Source organism: Pelobates fuscus, chromosome 2, assembly GCF_036172605.1.
Source record: "Pelobates fuscus isolate aPelFus1 chromosome 2, aPelFus1.pri, whole genome shotgun sequence".
Taxonomy (NCBI): Eukaryota; Metazoa; Chordata; class Amphibia; order Anura; family Pelobatidae; genus Pelobates; species Pelobates fuscus.
In genome coordinates, this window is record NC_086318.1 from 195027162 (window position 1) to 195047986 (window position 20825).

General features: G+C 37.1%; 1 protein-coding gene across 2 annotated transcripts in view; it reads right to left on the reverse strand.

The window, feature by feature from the left end:
- Positions 1 to 20825, reverse strand: part of CEP162 (centrosomal protein 162) — a 144442-nt gene that overhangs the window by 21032 nt on the left and 102585 nt on the right. For both annotated transcript variants that reach the window (XM_063443060.1, XM_063443059.1), the window contains 5 exons: positions 19860 to 19986; positions 17260 to 17423; positions 16755 to 16859; positions 10612 to 10839; positions 8644 to 9311 (listed from right to left, as the gene is read on the reverse strand). In XM_063443060.1, the coding sequence (XP_063299130.1) occupies positions 8644 to 9311; positions 10612 to 10839; positions 16755 to 16859; positions 17260 to 17423; positions 19860 to 19986 (1292 nt within the window). The remainder of the gene's footprint in view (positions 1 to 8643; positions 9312 to 10611; positions 10840 to 16754; positions 16860 to 17259; positions 17424 to 19859; positions 19987 to 20825) is intronic.

A 20825-nucleotide genomic window follows, 5' to 3' on the forward strand; every position in this document is an offset into this window, starting at 1 on the left:
AGAAGTTTGAAGAATTTCCCAAGGATCAGATAGATTTCATTATAGAGGGAATCCAATGGATCCTAAATAATAATAACTTCTGGTTTGGAGATTATTACTATCTCCAAATATGTGGGATGGCGATGGGCACCAGGTTTGTTCAGAGTTACGCTAACTTGTTCATGTCATCATGGGAACACGAACATGTATATATACAAGGCGTGACTGGGAGGCGAGCATGGTGCTCTATCGCCGCTATATTGATTATATATCCCTCATATGGAAAGGAGATGAACCCTCACTGTTAAGCTTTCTGAAAGATCTTAATGCCAATAATTGGGGGAAAAAGCTGTAATGCAACTATAGCCAAACTACCGTGAATTTTTTTGATTTACATATATATGTTGAAGATGATGTGATTAAGACCAAAACCTTCATCAAGAAGGTAGACGTGAAGAGCTACATTGAGGAAAAAAGCTGTCACTTTTCTCCGTGGCTATTGAACGCTCCCAAAGCACAATTGTTGAGGATTAAAAGAAATTGTTTGGACGATGAGGTTTTTAATGTACAATCATGTAGATTAATAATGATTTTAGACGAAAAGGATATCAAAGTCAACTTTTAAATCAGGTCCACCGTGAAGTTACTCTTAAAGACCGTAGCACTTTATTAGAATATAATATTCACAGGAGTTCTGAAGACAGGAAGAATCTTGCTTTTATATGTGATTTTAACTGTTGTAGTCATCTACTAAAAAGAATTAAAAACAAATATTGGCCCGACTTACAGAATGCCCAATTAAAAGTATCCTACCAGATAAACCGATGATTACCTATAGAGGTGTGACAAACTAAACAGATAGTTTGGTACGAAACCATATTAAAAACCTTATAGGAAATAATAATGTTTTTAACCAACATAACGGTTTTTATGGATGTGGTACGTGCGGGGCTTGTAAAAAATAGTGCTTCAAAAAAAGAGACATGTCACGTCTCTCTCCATTCCCCAAAGGCAAAATTAAACTTTTCCGATTAAACAACTGATTACCTGTTATCCAAAAAAAGGTTATTTATTTAATCATCTGCACCTGTGGATTAGGGCGCGTAGGAAGGACTACTAGGACCTTCAACGTCCAAATCCAAGAACATATTCGCAATGGCTTTGAGAAACACAGTCTCTCGGAACTTTTCAAATATCACCATAATAGTGATCCCACACAATTAGTGTTTATGGGGATTAAAATAGTACATATGAATTGGAGAGGAGAAGAAGATGGGATAACAAGAGATGAGGTGGATATTTAATCTTAACACTTTGACCCCTTAAGTTTAAACAATGACTTTGAAATGTGACACTTCTATAGTGTTTTATTAGCATGGCCACTTTAAGAGCTAGGCTCTACTCAAATAAGGTGTGGGGTATAGTTTTAGTGAGTGTAATATAGGATACCAACATTAATATGGACAGGACTAGATGTATATCTGGGTTTTTTTTTTGCTTTAGTTTATTAGTATAATTTTTAGTTTATTTCATAGTATTTTTTATATGTACATGGATTATATGTCTATTTTACATATTCACCCTTGGCAATTTAGTTACTTTGGTACTTACGTCTATATATAATTAGAGATTTATAGAAGATGTTGATAAAAAGTTCTTATTTCAACCATTGTAACATATACTACTTATGTGTTTTATTACTCATTACAATACCCACCTTTTGAATACTAATTTCTAATATGTGCTACTATGTATTTTTCTTTCCTCTCTTTATGTGGAGATACCTTGTGAATAGCCATTTTTTTTTTTACATTGGATTAAGATCCTATAGCCTTTAGGCACCTCCCCACTCCAATATGGTACCATCAGACACTATGTAAATGACGTAAACAGTATGTTGTGTAATGTCAGTTCCTGGCAAATATTCAGCACCCGCCCGAAGATAAAATGGGGAATGCAACTTCGGAAGTGACGCTGCTTATATGCAGTACTCCCCAATTTAATAGGAATCAGCTAATATGAACACACCTTTAGACAGTCGGATTCTGATTGGTGAAACCCCACAGAGAATAACCAATGAGGCCGGACACCGCCATATTTAAAAAAAAAAACAAAAAACAGATTAAACTTAGAGCAGCATACATCGATTGGAAAAAGCTCTTACATAGGGTGAAACGCGTCTCGGAAATGAATCCATGGTGGACATTTTCTATCTGTATAGTGTTACTTTTATTTGTTTATTTTAAGGTTTGTGCAGTTTTTTTTTAACTTTACAATAAATCCATTTATACCTCAAGTCCGATTTGGGTTCTCCAGTAAGCAAAGAAGGGTGGTATCCTCTTTATAGACACCCAAGCCATAAGGTGCCACAAGGTGAGCAATCATTTGCACTTTTTTTTTATCCATGCATTCACATATTGTGAATTACTACACCAGAAGGTCTTGTCCTGTTGTGTTGCTTTTGTTTTACTCTCTGAGGAATATTATTTGGACCAAAAGGGGAGAGTGCCACCAGACAGCACTACTGCTGAAGAGATTTGAGCCTGTCCTATTTGAGGCGCTACTCAATTTGAGTTGTCACTCTATAGTCTTCAATACACTTCCTTTTTATCACAGATTTATGCTGTGTGGTTCCCCCCCATTTTTTATATGCCTTGATACCTACTGTATTGGAATACCATCCAAATTCGGAATACTCTGATATACCCCCATTTAGGGTAGTTGGTCACATTTCCACCATTTTACGCTCCACTCTTCTCCACTCTTGAATTTAAAAGCTTTTCAGGCTCTTTTCTACTTTTCTTTTATGCATGATTTTGGTGGGTAAGAGGGATTCCTACTAGAGTGTTGTAGTGCAATTAACAGTGATACTTTTTGTATTTTAAGAGCCTTCATCACAGACAATTGAATATATATGTATATTCAGACAGGTAATACCTGTATTAAATGTAGCAAGTCAAAAAACAACATGAATAAAAAATACTGTGATCATATCAACATATATAACGCTAGATTTAACAATAACTCAGATTTTAGAATCGATGTGTATTCAAAATAATCACATACATCAACTCATCTATGATTAATGAATGCTTATCTGCTAAAAAATAAACCTCTAAAATCTGGTCTTCTGTTAGGGTTGCACCCTAATAGTAAGAACATCCTAAGCTCTGCTTCCTTTTTTTAGGATTCTCTCTGGGGATCCATTTAATTATGTAACGGCAGAAGATCAGTGTATACACAGTATGAAGCACTGGACGTTGAGCAGGATTAATATCAGACCTCCTGTTTAAATTTTAAGACTACAATTCCCTTTCGATTTTCTCACATGTAATATAGGGATGAACTTTACCGCATTGGTGATAAATAGTGTGATAACTACAACTAAAAAGGGCTGTCCACTGCAGGGAAAGAAGCTAAGCTTCTGGAAAATTTGTCACTTATAGGTATAACGTGACTTAATTTCCAGCATTTGCACAAATAGTCACTGTAGCTAAGGGTATTATTGACATTTCAAAAAAATGTGCTGCAGCCAAACAAGTTATAAATTGTACAAACTTACATTTGATATTTGTCAAAGGTTTTATAAACTATCAATATTTGAAGCAGTCTTAAGTTGCATTATAAGTAAGAATAGTTGGACAGCTTTGATATAAGAGAATAAGACCTGGGTGGAATGTTCTTTTGAAATAAGTTTCTTCTTGTGAAGAGTAAGAAAGAGACTGGTTAGTTTCATATGTATGCACAGAGAATAATTTGTTAAGATAATGAGACTTTTAGAGACCACTTAATTTTACTATCACAAGCAAGTCTTAAAAAATAGGTATGACATTTGTTAAGGTATAAAATTATTGGGATGTAATTTGGCTATCAAGTGTCAACAGCATACCTTGAGACGTTAAATCAATATTTTATCATTACAATGTAAAGCACTCCCAAAGTAATTTAAAACTATGCGCCTTGGTCAAGACCTTATACCTACATAATTCATATGAGCTGATCTTAATGCTAGGTATTTTTCACACAGAAAGCAGACTATACATTATTTATAAGGACAGGGATTTAGAGTGAGGGGAATAATAGAGATGAAAGGGTGCATCACGGATTCTTACAGTTTTGTGTATTTGTTAAAGGTATCTCGGGTCAGACTTTACATTTTGGCAAACATCTATGACCCAAAATCATGGCAGGGGAAATTCACACAGTCCGCACTTAAGACATTGCTGATGTTCACGGAGAGCTTCCTGATCTTGGGGTGGGGGGGATTTAAACATCGCCCTCAAGAGTTGACACTTCAAAGGATACATCTACAATACCTGACCACGTTCTCCACGCTTGACTGACTGCTGGCGAATCATGAGAGTCATGCACCCATTCCTCACAACAGATATACTACTTTTTTCCATATTACCTGAATACAATCCGACCGGTCGACTTGGGTATGATGACCTGGATGGATCATGCCCTATTAACCATATGCCTGACATCACCTCTCTAAAAACTTAGGACCACAAACTGGTGCCTGAATAAGACACTCCTGACCCACTTCAGACGCAACAAATACAATGACACACTACTTTTCTGAAAACATGACCCCTGTTGTGTGGGAGGCACATAAGTGCACAATCGGAGGTCATTTCATTTTATAAGGAGCAGCTCTCAAAGCAACTCGGGAAGCAGACATACGTAAGCTTGCGTAGGCCATTAACATACTCAAACTCTCCATGAGCTTGCAGAACAGAGAAGCAAATTATCCAGATACCAACGATCACTACAACATACTAAAATCTACTTCTACATTCACAGCGACTAATGTGGTAAACTACCTGCTTACATGATGGAAAAAAAAATCATAGTACTAGTAAATATCTCTGCAGCTTTCCTGCATATTCTTTACATTATCACTTAAACCTTTGGAAGTTTGTTAAAAAAAAAAAAACCTATGTCTATTAACATTTAAATTGGTTCTTATTGGGTAACAGTGATAAATAGCTAAACAATATTGGCAAATCTTAGAACCTAGTATTTGAAATAACACTGATACTAGTGATACATATACAAGAATTGTGTGTTCCCTGTCATACTGCACTTCACTCATTAAGATTTTTTGAATGCCATTGTAGAAGTCTATTTTAGCAATTGCATAGATATCATTTACTGTATAGGCTTTTATTGTTTCCCATCCAATCCATTATATGTAACTTAGCTGGACGCATTCCGATGAGTCTTTGCTGCCCGAATTTGGAATAGGAAACAAACAACATAGGCACTAGATATTTTCCCCTTGTTGACAAAATTGGCAAGTGGAACGTCCCTTTTCATACTGCACTTTTTTCCAATTGGGATTTCTTGAGTTATGTTAAACTTTGTTTCAGATGTCTATTTCATTAATTGCATAGAAATCACATATATGCTGCATCCCTTATCTCTAACCATACTGATGGGACCAAGATTTATTTAAGATACATGTAATGACGGAATATAATGGCATTACGGATTTATTTGGTTTTAACCGATTTTTCCAGTTGGGAAGTTTATGATAGTTAAGCTTCATAAATTACCTCTGGTCAGTTAGGTACCCTCGAAGGCACATTAGGGTCATATTAGGAGCCACGGAGGTTCCTGTATAGGCGAGCAGCCTTATACTCCTAACTGCACTGCTCTCCGTACTGACAGGGTGCCTAGAGATCCTTTTGCCAGTATCTTTCTTCATAGCTGGGTGTTCTTACAGGGAAAGTGCTATTTTTTAGCAACTGAGATTTCTTATATACAACGGCTGCAAATTCTAACAGCCACACTGTTATTGTTTCCTTAGGGCTGCTACCTCTTCCCACTAGTTGCTACTTGCAACAAAGTGGATTGCATGCTTCATTGTAACAATATCACAGGATCACACTCTTCCTCCGTAATATAATGGGGATATAGAGGAATTCAATTTAGCACTATACCATTAAGCACTCCACTCTGTTGCTATACGAGTTTCTCACCCTCCGCTTATTTTTAGCCTGAGGGTCTCTTGTGTACTTTTTTATATTTAGATTTTGCTTTAGTATGTTATATATATTTGCTTCTTTTTAGTGTTGGTTCCAATAAAGACTTTTTTGTTTTAGTTTTAATACAAGATTTGTGGAATCATTTACCTCTATCTGGACTAGCCACTTTAGTCAATTACATATATGTATCTGGGTCATTTCTTTTGATCTTAAAAATACTGACTAGCACTAAATTTGGGATACACCTTATTACTATAAGTTTAGTTATTTCCTTAGAACCACCTACAGCTTAGCCATATGGTGGAGGGGGACAGGATCAGACTTTTGCGAGATAATAGACGGCACTTCAGACACGCTTCTACACAGATTTCTGTCCGAACAAAAAAGAGACAATAGATAAGCAGCATCCCCTGACAACCAAACTTATACAGGGACCTCACGCCATTTGAACTCATGTGTGATGACCTTGACCACCTTCCACACACTATATCTATCCTCTAATCTACCCTACAGTGTAACTGTAATTAAACACCCCCCACATACATGAGAAAATGGATGACAGCTAAAGAGGAGATTTTCACAACAATGGGGTAAGACATGTGACTTAGTCCACCACTTGGCTCCGGATAGCAAAACCAAAGAAAACAGCATATAAGCTATGGACAATGTGGTACAGGACTCCACAACTCCACCAGACTATCAACCTAACCCCGGACGGCGAATGCTGGCAATGTCACACTGCCAAGGGCTCATTCCTACATATTTGGTGGGAGTGCCCACTGATCAAGCCCTATTATGATGCCATTAACACAATCATTAAACAATTATCAGATAAGCCCCAACCCTTTCGGCCCGCATCATTCCTACTACACCACACAAGTACATCATGATACAGAAAAACCCTAACTATAAGAATTCTAAACAGAGCAAAACAAGTTATCCCCATGTACTGGAGAAGGGACACAAAACAACCTCTTACCCTCTGGTACAACAAGATGGAAGAACTCAGGCACCTTGAAGAATTGACGCTCTCGGCACAGGCCGATTTAAAAAAATACACAGGCACACTTTCAAACACTGTTGATACACTGTATTCCAACTGTGGGTAAAGGTCTCTGGTCACTGGGCATGGGACAATTGAGGGATAGAAGGGGCAGAGGACAGGAGACTTGAGGGTTCACAGGAACCAAGAGAATGGAATACTGAACTATGGGGACATTCTGTCTTGTGTTTGGCAACAGCAGACCTGGGAGAACAAATTTCTTGATCCCAAATAAAATAGAAGAAACTTCAGTTAGACATCTCTTTCAAGAGCGGTAGGTCCACTTGTTGCGCAGTTCTCTTGTATGTAAGTTTTGCATTTCAAAACAAATAATTCTGTATTGGCTACAAACAGCAATTGTAACAAACACATTTAAGATCTTCCCTGGCCAGACACAGGGTAGCAATCAACACATAATATATCGTGAAATGTCTGGAAAATGTAGCATGTAGTTTTGTATGCAGGTGCTGCTATACCCACACTTTTAAACCTATGTGAGGTGTGAGTTACATAGAGTTCTATTTGATAACATTGTTTCACCTTTTTCCATTGGGGTGTTTAACTCCAAAGCACTAAATTCACATGGGTTAGTTGTTTTTGTTTTTTTCCCCTCCTCCCTCTCAAATATTGCCGTACCCATCCACAAAGTCTGTTTGACCATAAGAAATAGGTTAATCATACTTTGCTCTACTCAGCATGAGTTGGTAGGAGTCACAGTCTTCTTCACACTGAATAACTCCTTTAATTTGTGCCTCGTTTAAAGAGGAGAGACTTCACGGTGTGGGGAGAGAGGTGGAGTTGGAGTGGGGAGAAGAATCATTGAAAGCCAGCCCTATACTATAGGAGAGGGGGACAAGTGGTGGATGTAAAGAGTAGCTGCAAACATTATGTGGGTGGTATACAAGCAGCCATGAAGTATGTCGATGAAATCGCTAGACTTGTTAGGCTTATTATCACCCACTCTTGGACAGGTGCATTCTATTTTACCCTATACTGAACTTCTTACCAGGTCCATGAAATGCTCATCATACTGGTAACCTGATTTTGATTTTGTTTCTTTTATTTCTTGAAAAGCAATAAAATATTCTCTCTCTCTCACACACACACACACACACACACACACACACAAAAAAAGGACGAAAGACTAACATCCAGTTCTGAAAACAGCAGGAAGTGAAAAAAAGGACCTGGATCAGAAGAGATGACAATCCATTATTTGACATTTTTAAGGTTCTAAATTGTTACCGTGACAAGTAACCTTACAAATATTGATCAATTCTGCTGTCCATCAGAAATGGTGGTATACCAAAATAAAATGCAAAACAAGAAAACAGAAAAAAATAGAATACATGTAGAAGATGAAAGTATGGTAAAGAATATATGGAGGTCGATTCAGATGGGGAGAAAATAGTGAGAGATAAGCCATAATAAAAAGAGTAGAAGAAAACAAATTCAGAGAAAGTGCAACAAATGGCATATAATACACATACTGGGGATGGGAAGAGAAAAAGTGCTGCAGAGAAAGAGTGAATACTTCAGTATCGGGAAAATGTCAATTGCAGTACCATAAACATTTCTGTATACAACTTTTGTATGTTACGGTTAATTATTTGGATAAACAAATATTACCTCAGTATGGTATGCTCTGCATGAGACAATGAGCTTTCAAAATGAGTCTTCTGTTCATTGACCTCTAGAGTAAGTCTTTTTACTTCTGCTTTTAGTCTGTCATTTTCTTGCTGAATGTCAGAAATATGGATATCAGCAAACGTCCCTGGCTGATAGAGTTTCTCATCCAGAGTTCCAGGAAAACTATTAATCTCTGTAAACCTTCCCTTAGAGGAAGGTGCTATGTCTGTTTCTGCTTTAGAATTACATTTTTTCTTACTCTGTATTTTATCTGAAGTGTTTTTCTCAGACAACATGACCATCCTTTCTCTTTGAAGTCTCTCCACTGTTTTTGTAAGCTCTTGAATTTCCATACATTTGTCATTCAGTTCTTGGTGGAGTATTGTCATTCTGGCCTTGTCAGAGAACTCTTCTAATTGATTATTAATAGAAGCACAATTTCCTCCATATATCTTTGCCTTTCTTTCTAAGAAGGCATTTTCTTGCTTAAGATTGTCTATTTCTTTGCGGTAGTTCATTACAGCCATTTGGTGTGCCTCCTTACATATACAAAGTTCTTGCTCTAAAGCTTTTAGTCTGGTTGTGTTGTCAAATTGATTCTGTGGTTCATTTATACGCCTCTCAGTAAGCAAGCCTTCAAGCTCATTTATTCGATTCTCATACTGAATCTAAACGGAAACAACAAAGTACAAATTCTGTTAGCATGCTTACTGTTAATTCTTTGAAGCATGAAACAATGTAATTAAATTTCTAGTAAATCAAGATTACAATGTGATTTTAGACAATTATATCTGATGTTAGCATCCTAGCTTGTTTATCAAGTACCAATGTTACAGACAAGGTCTGCTGCTAAATGGGACTGATAATGGTTGAATGTTAGTGAAAGCAAGCTCTGGTGGCCCTACCACACAGATTCACTCAATGAACATCTAACTAGGAGTAGATAGGAAGGTAAACAGCATGTCTATTAGAAAAGAAGGACAGAGCTTAATACAAATGAAAAGTGAAACATGTCATGTGTGCTAACAGTCAGCCTGATTTAGGTTAATGAAGTAGTTTTGATGTATATAGCATGCCCCTGAAGTCTCACTGCTCAATTATTTGCCCTTAAAGGGACAGTATAGTCATCAGAACAACTACAGGTTATTGTTTTTATTATGGTGAGTAGAATTATTATCTTCAGGCTTTTTGCAGTAAACACAGTTTTTTCAGAGAAACTGCAATGTTTACATTGCAACCTAGGGATACCTGCACTGTCCACTCCTCAGATGGTTGCTAGAGGTGCTTCATGTGGCAGTGCTACACACTGTGCATGAAGACTCTGAATTTTCCTCAAAGAGATGCATTGATTCAATGTATCTCTATGAGGAGATGCTGATTGGCCATGGCTGTGTTTGGCTTGGGCTGGCTCTGTCCCTGATCTGCCTCATTGACAGGTTCAGCCAATCCAATGCTTTCCTATGTGAAAGCATGATTGGCACAGAACACCACTTCTGATGATGTCAGCCAAGCAGGCAGATCAGGGGCAGATTCAGCAGCAGCAGACTGCAATAAAGGTAAGATTTTGCTTTATTTAGGGTGGCAAGGATGGCCGGGGGGGTCTAGCTGATTGTCTTAACACTATAAGGTCAGGAAGGAATACTTTTTTTTTGTTCCTGACCTTATAGTTTTCCTTTAAGGAGTTAAAAAACTTTTGTTTCTGTTTATGCAGCCCTAGCGACATTGCTCCTGGCTGTAACTTAAACACCCAACAGGGAAGAAAATCTTTCATTTTCCATTAGATCTTACAGCCAAGTGTCAGCAATTTTGAATTCTACACATCCACTACATTATTTAAAAAAAAAAAAAAAAAGTCAGCTGTCTCATGGGAAAACCCATGTGTGGGTTTAAAAAAATTAACTATAAACTTTTGAAAGCTTTCTTACTATAATTGTTTTGCAGATAAAGTAATATAGTTAAGAGGCTTACCTTTATTTTTTGGAATTGTTGCTCCATAGTTCTCAGACTTTTCTTAGAGTCTTCATCTTTACTTTCAAGATCAGCTTCTAATTTCTGGATTCTTCTTTCCAAGAAAGAAACAGTTTTGCTTTTGGTTGAATTTTCATTGTCTACTAAAGGAGCAGTTGCTGCTGCATAGATCAGTGCAGGGATAGAGTTTGGATGTCTTCGTTTAATAATTGCCTCCATTTCTTTAACCTGTTCAATACAGAAAAAAAACTGCTAATAAACAAATAATACTCAAATAACATAAATCTAATAAACAAATAATAATCAATTAATAACTATAGCATAATGTCATGATAATTAGACAGATTGCCCAAAACTCACTTTATTTTTATTGAATGTTACAGACAAAGGAATGGGCCTGTTGAAAAACAGGGGTATGACATAGTCACCCCTTCCCTTCCGGAGCATTAGTTGGGAGAATTTTAAATAAGTAATGATCGATGGGGGGTGGCAGATGATAAAATAAATTGGGGGCATCCTTATCCCACTGACCACAGGTGGAAGCTATTACAATGTAAGGCGGGGGACGACGAAGAAGTGAAATTAAAAGAAAATCTAGATAAACGTGAACAGAGCATAACAGCAAACATTACAATTATCTATTTTACTATAATAAGTAAGAAATTGATAGGGTCTGTATATGATTTAAATTAGTAACAAGTGTAGATTCAGATCATACTCTAACTTCAAATTATGCATTCTCTGATAATTACGTAGTCCTGAAATGTTCAACAAACACCTGATGTGTCCTCTACCCATAGGAGTATTGTAAAAAGAGGGGTTCAATTTTTAAGGGTTAGCAACCTGGATGAGTTTTAGGGAAACAGAACACACAGAAATTAGAGCGCAATGATTCAGCACTCAGTGTAAGCTTGTTTGAGCAGGGTCCTCTTCAACCTATTGTTCCTGTAAGTTTTCTTGTAATTGTCCTATTTATAGTTACATCCCCCCTCTCATAATATTGTAAAGCACTATGGAATATGTTGGCGCTATATAAATGGCAACAATAATAATAATAATAATAATAATAATAGTGGTCAACCTGTTCAGTTGCAAACTATCTAATGACCACATTAATGTGTTAAGTACAGGATTGTCATTTGTCATCTACATCTCTATGCAAGAAGCTTGTCACAAATGCCATCAGTTGAAGAGTGATAAGAAAGGTAAAGCCTTGGATTGGCCACCAATGACTGAGTGCATTCATATTACTCTTGATCTCTTGGCTTCCAACAGAAATCCAAATTTAGAGAGCAACCTTACATATCTTAGAAGGTGTAGAAGGACATTCACCTCTGGACTCAATATTTTTAAGAACATTGAGATGTTTGTAGATTTAGTCTGTAAGGAATTGCAAAGGATCAGTGACATAAATCACGTGATTAAATTAACGAACAACATACCCAAGAAAGAACAGTTGGTCTTTAATCCCTTCAGGAGGTAAGACATTATCATCAAACCCTTCCAATAGGGTAATGTGCACATTATAAATCAAGATTAGGATGTAAATATTGCTAGGAACATTCTTTAAGATACTACAAAGTGATCTGACTAGCACTTTCCTCCTGAAATATAAGGACATGTAAGCAAATATTGTAGACAATAAGGTGCTATCCGAAGAGGAATCTGATTTTTCTTGAGAGGCATACTAGCTACCTTTTATTGTTTTCCAAAAATACATATGAATCTTGAAACTCCCAGTGGGCAACCCCTAGCGTTGGGTACAGAAAACTTGACACAGAATGGAAGTGTGTATATACACAAAATTCTGAGACCTTTTGTTGAAATGCTGCCATCCAATTTAAGGGACACTAAATAAACCCTGAATATACTGTCTACTTTAAAAGTCCTTGAAGGTTCACATCTTTGCAATTTTGACAGTGAATCTTTGTACTCATCCATTCAACATGGAAATGGGGTTAAACATGTAAAATAATTCAATAAAAATGGTCAAAAACCATGCTAAAAGTGAAATTGTAAAGTGCATTCACTCATCCCTTCTCCTTGGCTGACAAAATGGTATCAACCAGTGAAACGTACTGTTTTGGTTGAAAGGGTGGGGTGGGGTGGGGGGTCAGCTGACATTTTCAGCAACTTTACATTCATCGTATCAGTGACTAGGGGCTTCGGGTAAAAAAAAAAATGTGTTCCTCTAGGCTGGTATTTATAACTAGAATATAATTAAGAGTGAGTGAAGTTTAAAGGACTACATTTTATATTGCAAAATGCCTGAAAATATAAAAACATTTATACTCATTTCTGGTATTGAAGGTGTTAAGAAACAATAACAGAAAAAAGTGGGTTTATGACTATATTCTCAGTCTCTACTAAAACATTTTTTAAAAGAAAGTTAAGTGTATAAAAGCATGGAAAAACAAAATTATCCATGAACTTGTGCCCGGTGGTTTTAAAATTACGTAACTATTAGCTTAAAATGTGTGTGAGATCTAATGAACAAAAAGGAACAAACAGATGGCACTAAAAAACGTATGCATACAGTGAAATGTATAAAAACACGATTTCTTATGGTAGAAACAATATATATTACCAAAGAAGTCTGCAAGGGTATAGGAGAAAAAAAAAACTTGGAAAACAATCTGTAAATATGAAATAAAAAAAATAAACCTGGGGGAGTTTCAAGATTCATATGTATTTTTGGAAGACAATAAAAAGGTAGCTAGGATGTCTCTGGGGGATAAAATCAGATCCCTTTTCGGATAGCACCTTATTGTCCACAACATTTGCTAACATGTCCTTCTATTTCAGGAGGAATAAACACTATTGCCAGGGTTAGGATTAAAGGACCACTAAAGTGCCAGGAAAACAAACTCGCACTATAGTGTTAAAAGGTCCACCCCCCCCCCCCCCACCCTCATGGCCCCCTCCCACCGGGCTGAAGGGGGAGGAAGGGGTTAAATTCTTACCTTTCTCCAGTGCCGGGCTCCCTTGGCGCTGGGGACCCTCCTCCCTCTTCCGTCACCTGCGGAATGCGCATGCGCGGCAAGAGCATTTCTCAATGCTTTCCTATGGACGCAAGAGTCTTCTCACTGTAAAAATCACAGTGAGAAGCGCGGAAGCGCCTCTAGCGGCTGTCAATGAGACAGCCACTAGAGGCTGGATTAACCCTAATGTAAACATAGCAGTTTCTCTAGATGGACCTGGCACCCAGACCACTTCATTGAGCTGAAGTGGTCTGGGTGCCTATAGTGGTCCTTTAAAATTAAGGTTAATATTCCTGTTAATAATGGGGTTAGGCATAAGATTAAAGTAAAGGTTAGGCATAGGATTAAAGTAAAGGTTAGGCATAGGATTAAAGTAAAGGTTAGGATTAGGATGAGGTTTAGGATTAAGATTGACTTTTCGGTACACACATTGTAAGCTTATTACAATGTCTTCATTAAAGGGACACTCCAGTGCCAGGAAAACAATCAGTTTTCCTGGCACTGCAGGTCCCCTCTCCCTCCCACCCCCGGTTGCTGAAGGGGTGAAAACCCCTTCAGTCACTTACCTGTGACCCCCGGCGATGTCCCTCGGCGGTGGTTTCTGCTCTTACCTCTCCTGCAGAGCAAGCTGTGATTCAACGGAATTGTCCTACTACACTACACGGCTCTCACAGTCATCTTCGTTAGGCTCCCAGAGGGGCAGTGAGGGAGAAAGGCCCGTACTGCTATTGCAGCGAATAGCGACACAGCCTGGGCCTCAATGCTGACCGCGGAAGATTACAGTTACAGAGATGAACCCTACTGGCAGCTTAGCTTTTTAGTTTAGCATGCACACAAAGATATGCTTGCTGTGATTTAGTGATTCAGCTAGGCTTCACCATAATTGATCATCTTCATGTTATTTGATACCCAGTGGCATCACGCCTAAACATACTGTCAGTTACTATATTCTGATTTACTTGCTTTCCTTTTAACTAAAATATGCCTACTGAGAGATCTCGTATGTAGTTTGTTTACCAGCATGAAAGTATTCTACAATGTGCAGAGGCAGCCATATTCAGGTTATCTAACGCCTTGACTGCTCATATAGAAGTTGTGGCAATTTCTACTACTTTGTGCACCTAAAAAAAAAAAAAAAAAAAAAGAAATAAAAAGACAAAATTGAGAACCCATGTGTGGAAAACCTAAGCACACCCTTACTGCTTTCATGGGATTACGAGACTAAGCAGCAGACATGTGTTGCTAATCAAATGCCCTTGAATAACTGATCATCAGTATGTGTGACCACCTCTATAAAAGCGAAGTTTTAGCAGTTTGCTGGTCTGGAGCATTCAGGTGTGTGTTAACACAATGCCAAGCAGGAAAGACATCGGCAATGATCTTAGAGAAGCAATTGTTGCTGCCCGACGAGTGTCTTGCAACAGGACAATGATCCCAAACACATCAGCAAATCTACAACACAATGGCTGAAAAAGAAAATAATGAAGGTGTTGCAATGGCCCAATCCTCTACCAGATTGAAATGCTGTGGCATGACCTTAAGAGAGCTGTGCATAATGCCTATACAAATGCCAGCAACCCTCAATGAAATTAAGCAATGTTATAAAGAAAAATGGGCCAAAATTCGTCCACAACGATGTGAGAAACTGATAAAGTCATAAAGAAAACGATTAATTTGATGCTAAAGTTGTTTCAACAAGCTATTGAGTCATAAGGTGTACTTCTGGAACAATGCTCTTTGGACAGATGAGACCAAAGTGGAGATGTTTGGCCATAATTCACAGTGCAACGTTTGGCAAAAACCAAACACAGCACATACACCTCATACCAACTGTCAAGCTTGGTGTTGGAAGGCTTATTATTTGTGCTTGTTTTGCAGCCATAGGTTCTGGGAACCTTGCATTTGTAAAATAAATCATGACACTGTGTAATAGCATGTGTTGTTGTTTACCTGAGGCTGTATTTACATAATTTTAAGACCTGCTAAGGAACAGATGATTGTTATGGCCTGTTGTATGTATCCTCTTCTTTGAAAAACAAAAAACATTGTTTTAGGTTTTTACTAATAGTTACAGGGCTACTCTTAGCACTATCTGTGTTTTGCTTCCTGTATCCTAACAATGGCACCCAACAATGAAGGACATTGCCACTTTGTGAATGACTTCACGACGAACCAAGTCAGAAGCTGGAATTGCCAGGAAGATGGTGGCGAACTGCTAGAAACTTGTTCCTTTGCCTCACTGTTTGGGGGTGGCATTTTGTGCTTTGATTTCACTTCTATCTCTGTATATATAGGAGTGTGATTATATGTGTAAGAACATCATGCATTGTTAAAGGGGCAACCCAAAACATCTGAAGGTTTACTGTGTCCTAACAAATCAGTGGTACCACTTTGCATCTGATAGCGCTGCCCTAATTTTTTTTCTTTTGATATACTTGAGACAGTTTTATAGGGTTAAAGTAAAGGAGTGTATTTACAGAGGGAGTATGATCTATGTATTTCACTTGTTATGTACAAATATACTGCGCTATGATTCTGTACATTTCTTTTTTTAGAGTCCCTTGATCTAAGAAATATTTTAAATATATGTGTATATATAGATAACATTAATATTTATAAAGCACCAACAAAAACTCTGTACAATAGGCTAACACACAAGTATTTGCAAGACGAGTGGATGCTGTACAATAGGCTAACACACAAGTATTTGCGAGATGAGTGGACACACAAAAACAGATAATGTTAAGTGTTCTGCTCAAACGAATTTACATTCTAGAGGGAGTGGGGTAAAGTGACACAAAATGTAGAATGTATTTCATGCACAGGAAAAAGTATGCTGCTGGAATAGTTTACAATAAAAAGCTAGTGTTTTGGATGGCATTTTAGCAGACTGTGTTATCAAGCAGCAGTGTGGGTTATCAAGGAGTTGGGAGGGAAAGTTATTAACAGTTTAAATGATATCCTTTCCGAAAGAAGTGAAATTTCAAGAATATTTTGAAGGAATGGGCATTGCATTGTAACGGATCAGGTCTTGAAGGTGGGCATTGGAGGTGCGACTACAAACAGAGGATAGACCAGTAGAGGTGGTTTCCTGTTAGCATGAAATTAGGCCAGCTTCACAAAATGTTCCATACTGCTGCTGAAATACTCTGGTAACCTTACCTGACGTTCAAGGTCTTGAATTCGTTTGGCATCTGCGGTCCTGTCTTTGAGACGATTTTGTTGTTGCACAAATTGATTTCCAGCTGCATGTCTTAGCTTTTCAACCTGGAAAACAAATGTAGGTTATATCCTGCATGGTTATAAAAGAGAATGGTATATTCTACATGACGAGAAAAGGGAATATTACACATCTCATATATCTATGACTGCCATGCATATGTCAGTACAACAACTAAATTAATAAATTGATATATTTAAAATATAATTTTATTCAGAAAGACTGCACATGTAAAAGAACATTATATATTAATACATCATATAAAATTATGTAAATGTACATTAAAAGACATTCATACAATTGTGTAAACATGCATTCAATTTATCATCTTTAAAAAGCAAGTATCTGTTGTATGCATATGTTGTTCAATTTGAAAAGGTTTCCTCTCCTGGGTTTTATTTATATATTTTTTTACATAATTGCTACATTTTTTAAGGTATTACACACCTGTATCGTTAGTGTCTCTATTTGTTCATAAGCATCTCTTAGTCTCCCAGCATCCTTATCTAACATTTCTTGGTTTTCTGCAAACCACTGAAGTCTTTTATTTAAGCGGCTAATTTCTTCCTTATATGTCGCTTCCGCAATCTTCATTTCATATGCTTTGTCACCTGAAAATGGTTAATATGGTTTAAATAATATATAATTATTTACTAAAACATGTCAATATATTTTCAACATTGCAGGAAATTTACAAGTGTCTCCCCTGCAAGATTAGACAGATCTTAATTAAAATTGTACAACAGAAGCTTTGATCTCGACATGAAACTCACTAATCTCAGGTAGATTAGGATATTTTCTGTTCTTTTCCCTCTCTCTTTTTTTTATGCTTTTACAATTTTTTTCCCATTTCCCTTTAAAAAAAAATTTCAAGAATCTATTTTGAATTTATTTGGTATATTGCAATTAAGAAACTGTATACTAGCTGTTATATGAAACCTCTAAGGATATTGCAAGTATTTTGTGAAGGACTGTATCTCTTTGCATGAGTAAGGAGTATTTCTTCCTGTCTGTCATTTTAACTTTTCCTTACCTTGATACTCCACTAATTAGTAGAGAGGCATACATTTGGCTTATTGCCACTTGCTTCATTTTATGCTGCAGCCTGAAGGACCACTAAAGTCATCCAGGCCAATTCATTGAGATTTGTTAGTACTTTAAACCTGCAATAGGTCTTGTCAAACTTACTTAATTGCTTCTACAAAGAAGTAGAAGTATAGAAGAGGGTGTTGCAGTGGATGTGATCCAGGCCCAGATTGGCCATCGGACAAACGCCTGGTGGGCCACGATAGCAGGGTCCCGATCGCAGGATCCCAAGCCGGTCCATGCAGAGCTGGCGCTATTCGAGTGCATTGTAAGTCTGTTGGGACAGGCTATGGACACCAGAACCACTACATTAAGCTGCAATGGTTGTGGTGACGTAAGGACGCGCCCACGTGATTACGTTGTGGAAACCCTAGATGATGAATGTGGCAATGGAAGTTGGAGAAGGCGGACGTAAGTGCCGAAAAGGCACAAACATTTTAAATAAAAAAAAAGACTCTTGAAGTTTGGAGATACTGAACCACTTTTGAGAAAGGCTGTTTTGGCTGTAAGTAGAGGTGGACTTTTATTTTTTTATTGGAAAGTCTGGTTTTATCAATTTTGTTTCCAATACATGTTTTTTTTACTTATATCCAGCATCCTGGATTTTATAAGAAGGAAATATTATACAGCTGAGCTGGGGAACAGAACAAGACGATCTTCATAACCATCCACCATATTATTTCTAACTTTAAGTTTGAGCCAGGGACCTTTTACGTGTATACACATATTGTAGTATATACTATATTACCCTATGGTCTTTTTCTCTTTTTAATCCACAGATCAAATATTCATTTACAGACTGTGGTAATCATTTCATTTGTGTGCGGTCACTATTATTTATCTGTCTATTCTACACTTTGTATGCCTGTTGGAGTGGCTCACCTAGGTGATTGTAGTACTAATATGACCAATTCCTTTCTTTGTTTCTTTTATTGTGGTTACTATAGTGTCCCTTTAAGATCTGTAAATTTTGTAGTTTAAATAAAACTGTTACTTTAAAAAAAAATAAAAAATGTCTCAAGTTTTTTTTAGATGGTTTTTTTTTTTACCTTCTTTTAGATCAACAGAAAAAAAACAGATGTGAGAAAGGCTGAACTTAATGGACTAGAGTGCTTCTGTGGCACAGAAAAGCATCGGTTCAACAGAGCTTGAAAGCATTTATGCACATCAGGTCTTCAATGCTCCCTTTGATAGGACCATTGTGGATATGGCAATGCCTCCTCCATGACATGGTGGGGGGTGGAGAAGTAAGCTGCACCAGGGAGCCACAGCAGTGGAAAACGTTTAGCAAAAAGGTTTATGTTAATATATATTTTTAATGACATCTTATATGGACACGCAACAGAAAAATATTGTGGGTGCGAAAGGACATGTAGTTAAAAAAAAGTTTTGTGCAAATTTTAGACAGTATTTTATAATACATTTTAATACAGCACTTTACATGTTTTGTTTACTATTCATAAATAAGAATCTAAATATTTCAAAAGTTACTTTAACCCCTTAAGGACCAATCTTCTGGAATAAAAGGGAATCATGACATGTCACACATGTCATGTGTCCTTAAGGGGTTAAAAGATACAAAAAGGGGCAGTTTTGAAACACTGATTGTTTCTAGAGAAAGTTGTTTCAGAAATGTGCTCTATTTGCAGACTAGTGTGTGCATTTATTTTATTCCATGAACATACATACATTTTACATTCATTTTATTTATACTTTCATTTAACCCCCATACAGGCCATTTTGCAATTCCATGCCAAAATAAGGAAATATATTTTAAGTGAATGGCCCTAAAACACACCACATTTATTGTAATTAAAGCTAAATAAAATTGTAAGTAACTATAATGGCCCTGAAACACAGTATTATATTTTAACACCATATTGTCTGAATGAGAAAAACATAACTAAGAGCATTTGTGTGTGAGGTAACTTTTTATCCAGTGCAATAACACAGTTGCTTACCAGAGGTCTGAGCAAGCTGGGTTTTCACAAGATCACGCTCTTTCCTTATCTGTGCCAAATCAAATTCCAAAGCCTGTTTGTCTTGCTTTTGCTGGGTTATCTCATCAAGCAAACTGTGTTCTCTTTTCTATACAATTAAACAGAAAACAAAAAGAAAAGATTAATAGCTTATTGATATATCAGTACATCAAATGTATATGCTTAAAGGGTCACATTAAATAGCAAAAGCGCAATAATTATATCTATCAGGGCAAGCAACCATGCATTATTTATTTATTTTTGGCTTTTTAATTGAACTTGTATTTATTTTTTAAAATACAGAAATGAAATGGGAATTAAAGTAAGGGGAGCAGTACATGCCATTTTGATATAAAGCAAAATAAAAAATAAAAAATACCCAAATCATTATCAAATTGACATTTTGCTACAAACTGGACAGAGAAAAGAGTCAAGGTGTCATGTTGGCAGATAATTTAAAGTTAAGACATCATAGTGCCTCAGTTACATTTGACGTGTCCTATTGGCATATGCTCAAGGTGGGTAAAGCTGGGTTATATACAGGCTCCTATGTTTTGGGAACTTTGCATCCTTAAGGATGCATGACGGACTTAAAAGTATATATACTACATATGCTATATGCGTTAAAATTAACCCCAAATCGCGGTGCCGGTGATCGCGGGGTTAATGATGTTGCTGGGTGCCTCCGAGTCAGTGGCAGACCAGCAACAGCAAATTGGGGAGATAGTCACCCAGACTAATCTGTACGCTGAGCAGTATCTGGCACACAATCAAGGGTCTCTTATCGCCAAGAAAAAGAGATGGCACCCCACCAGTGTGCCAGAATTTAAAACAAAATCTGGGCACTGACTATGCTAATGGGGGTAATTAAAATGCCCACCACTAGAATGTATTGGTCTAAAAACCCCATTTGCAATACCCCAATTTTTCCCCAGACAATGAGTAGAC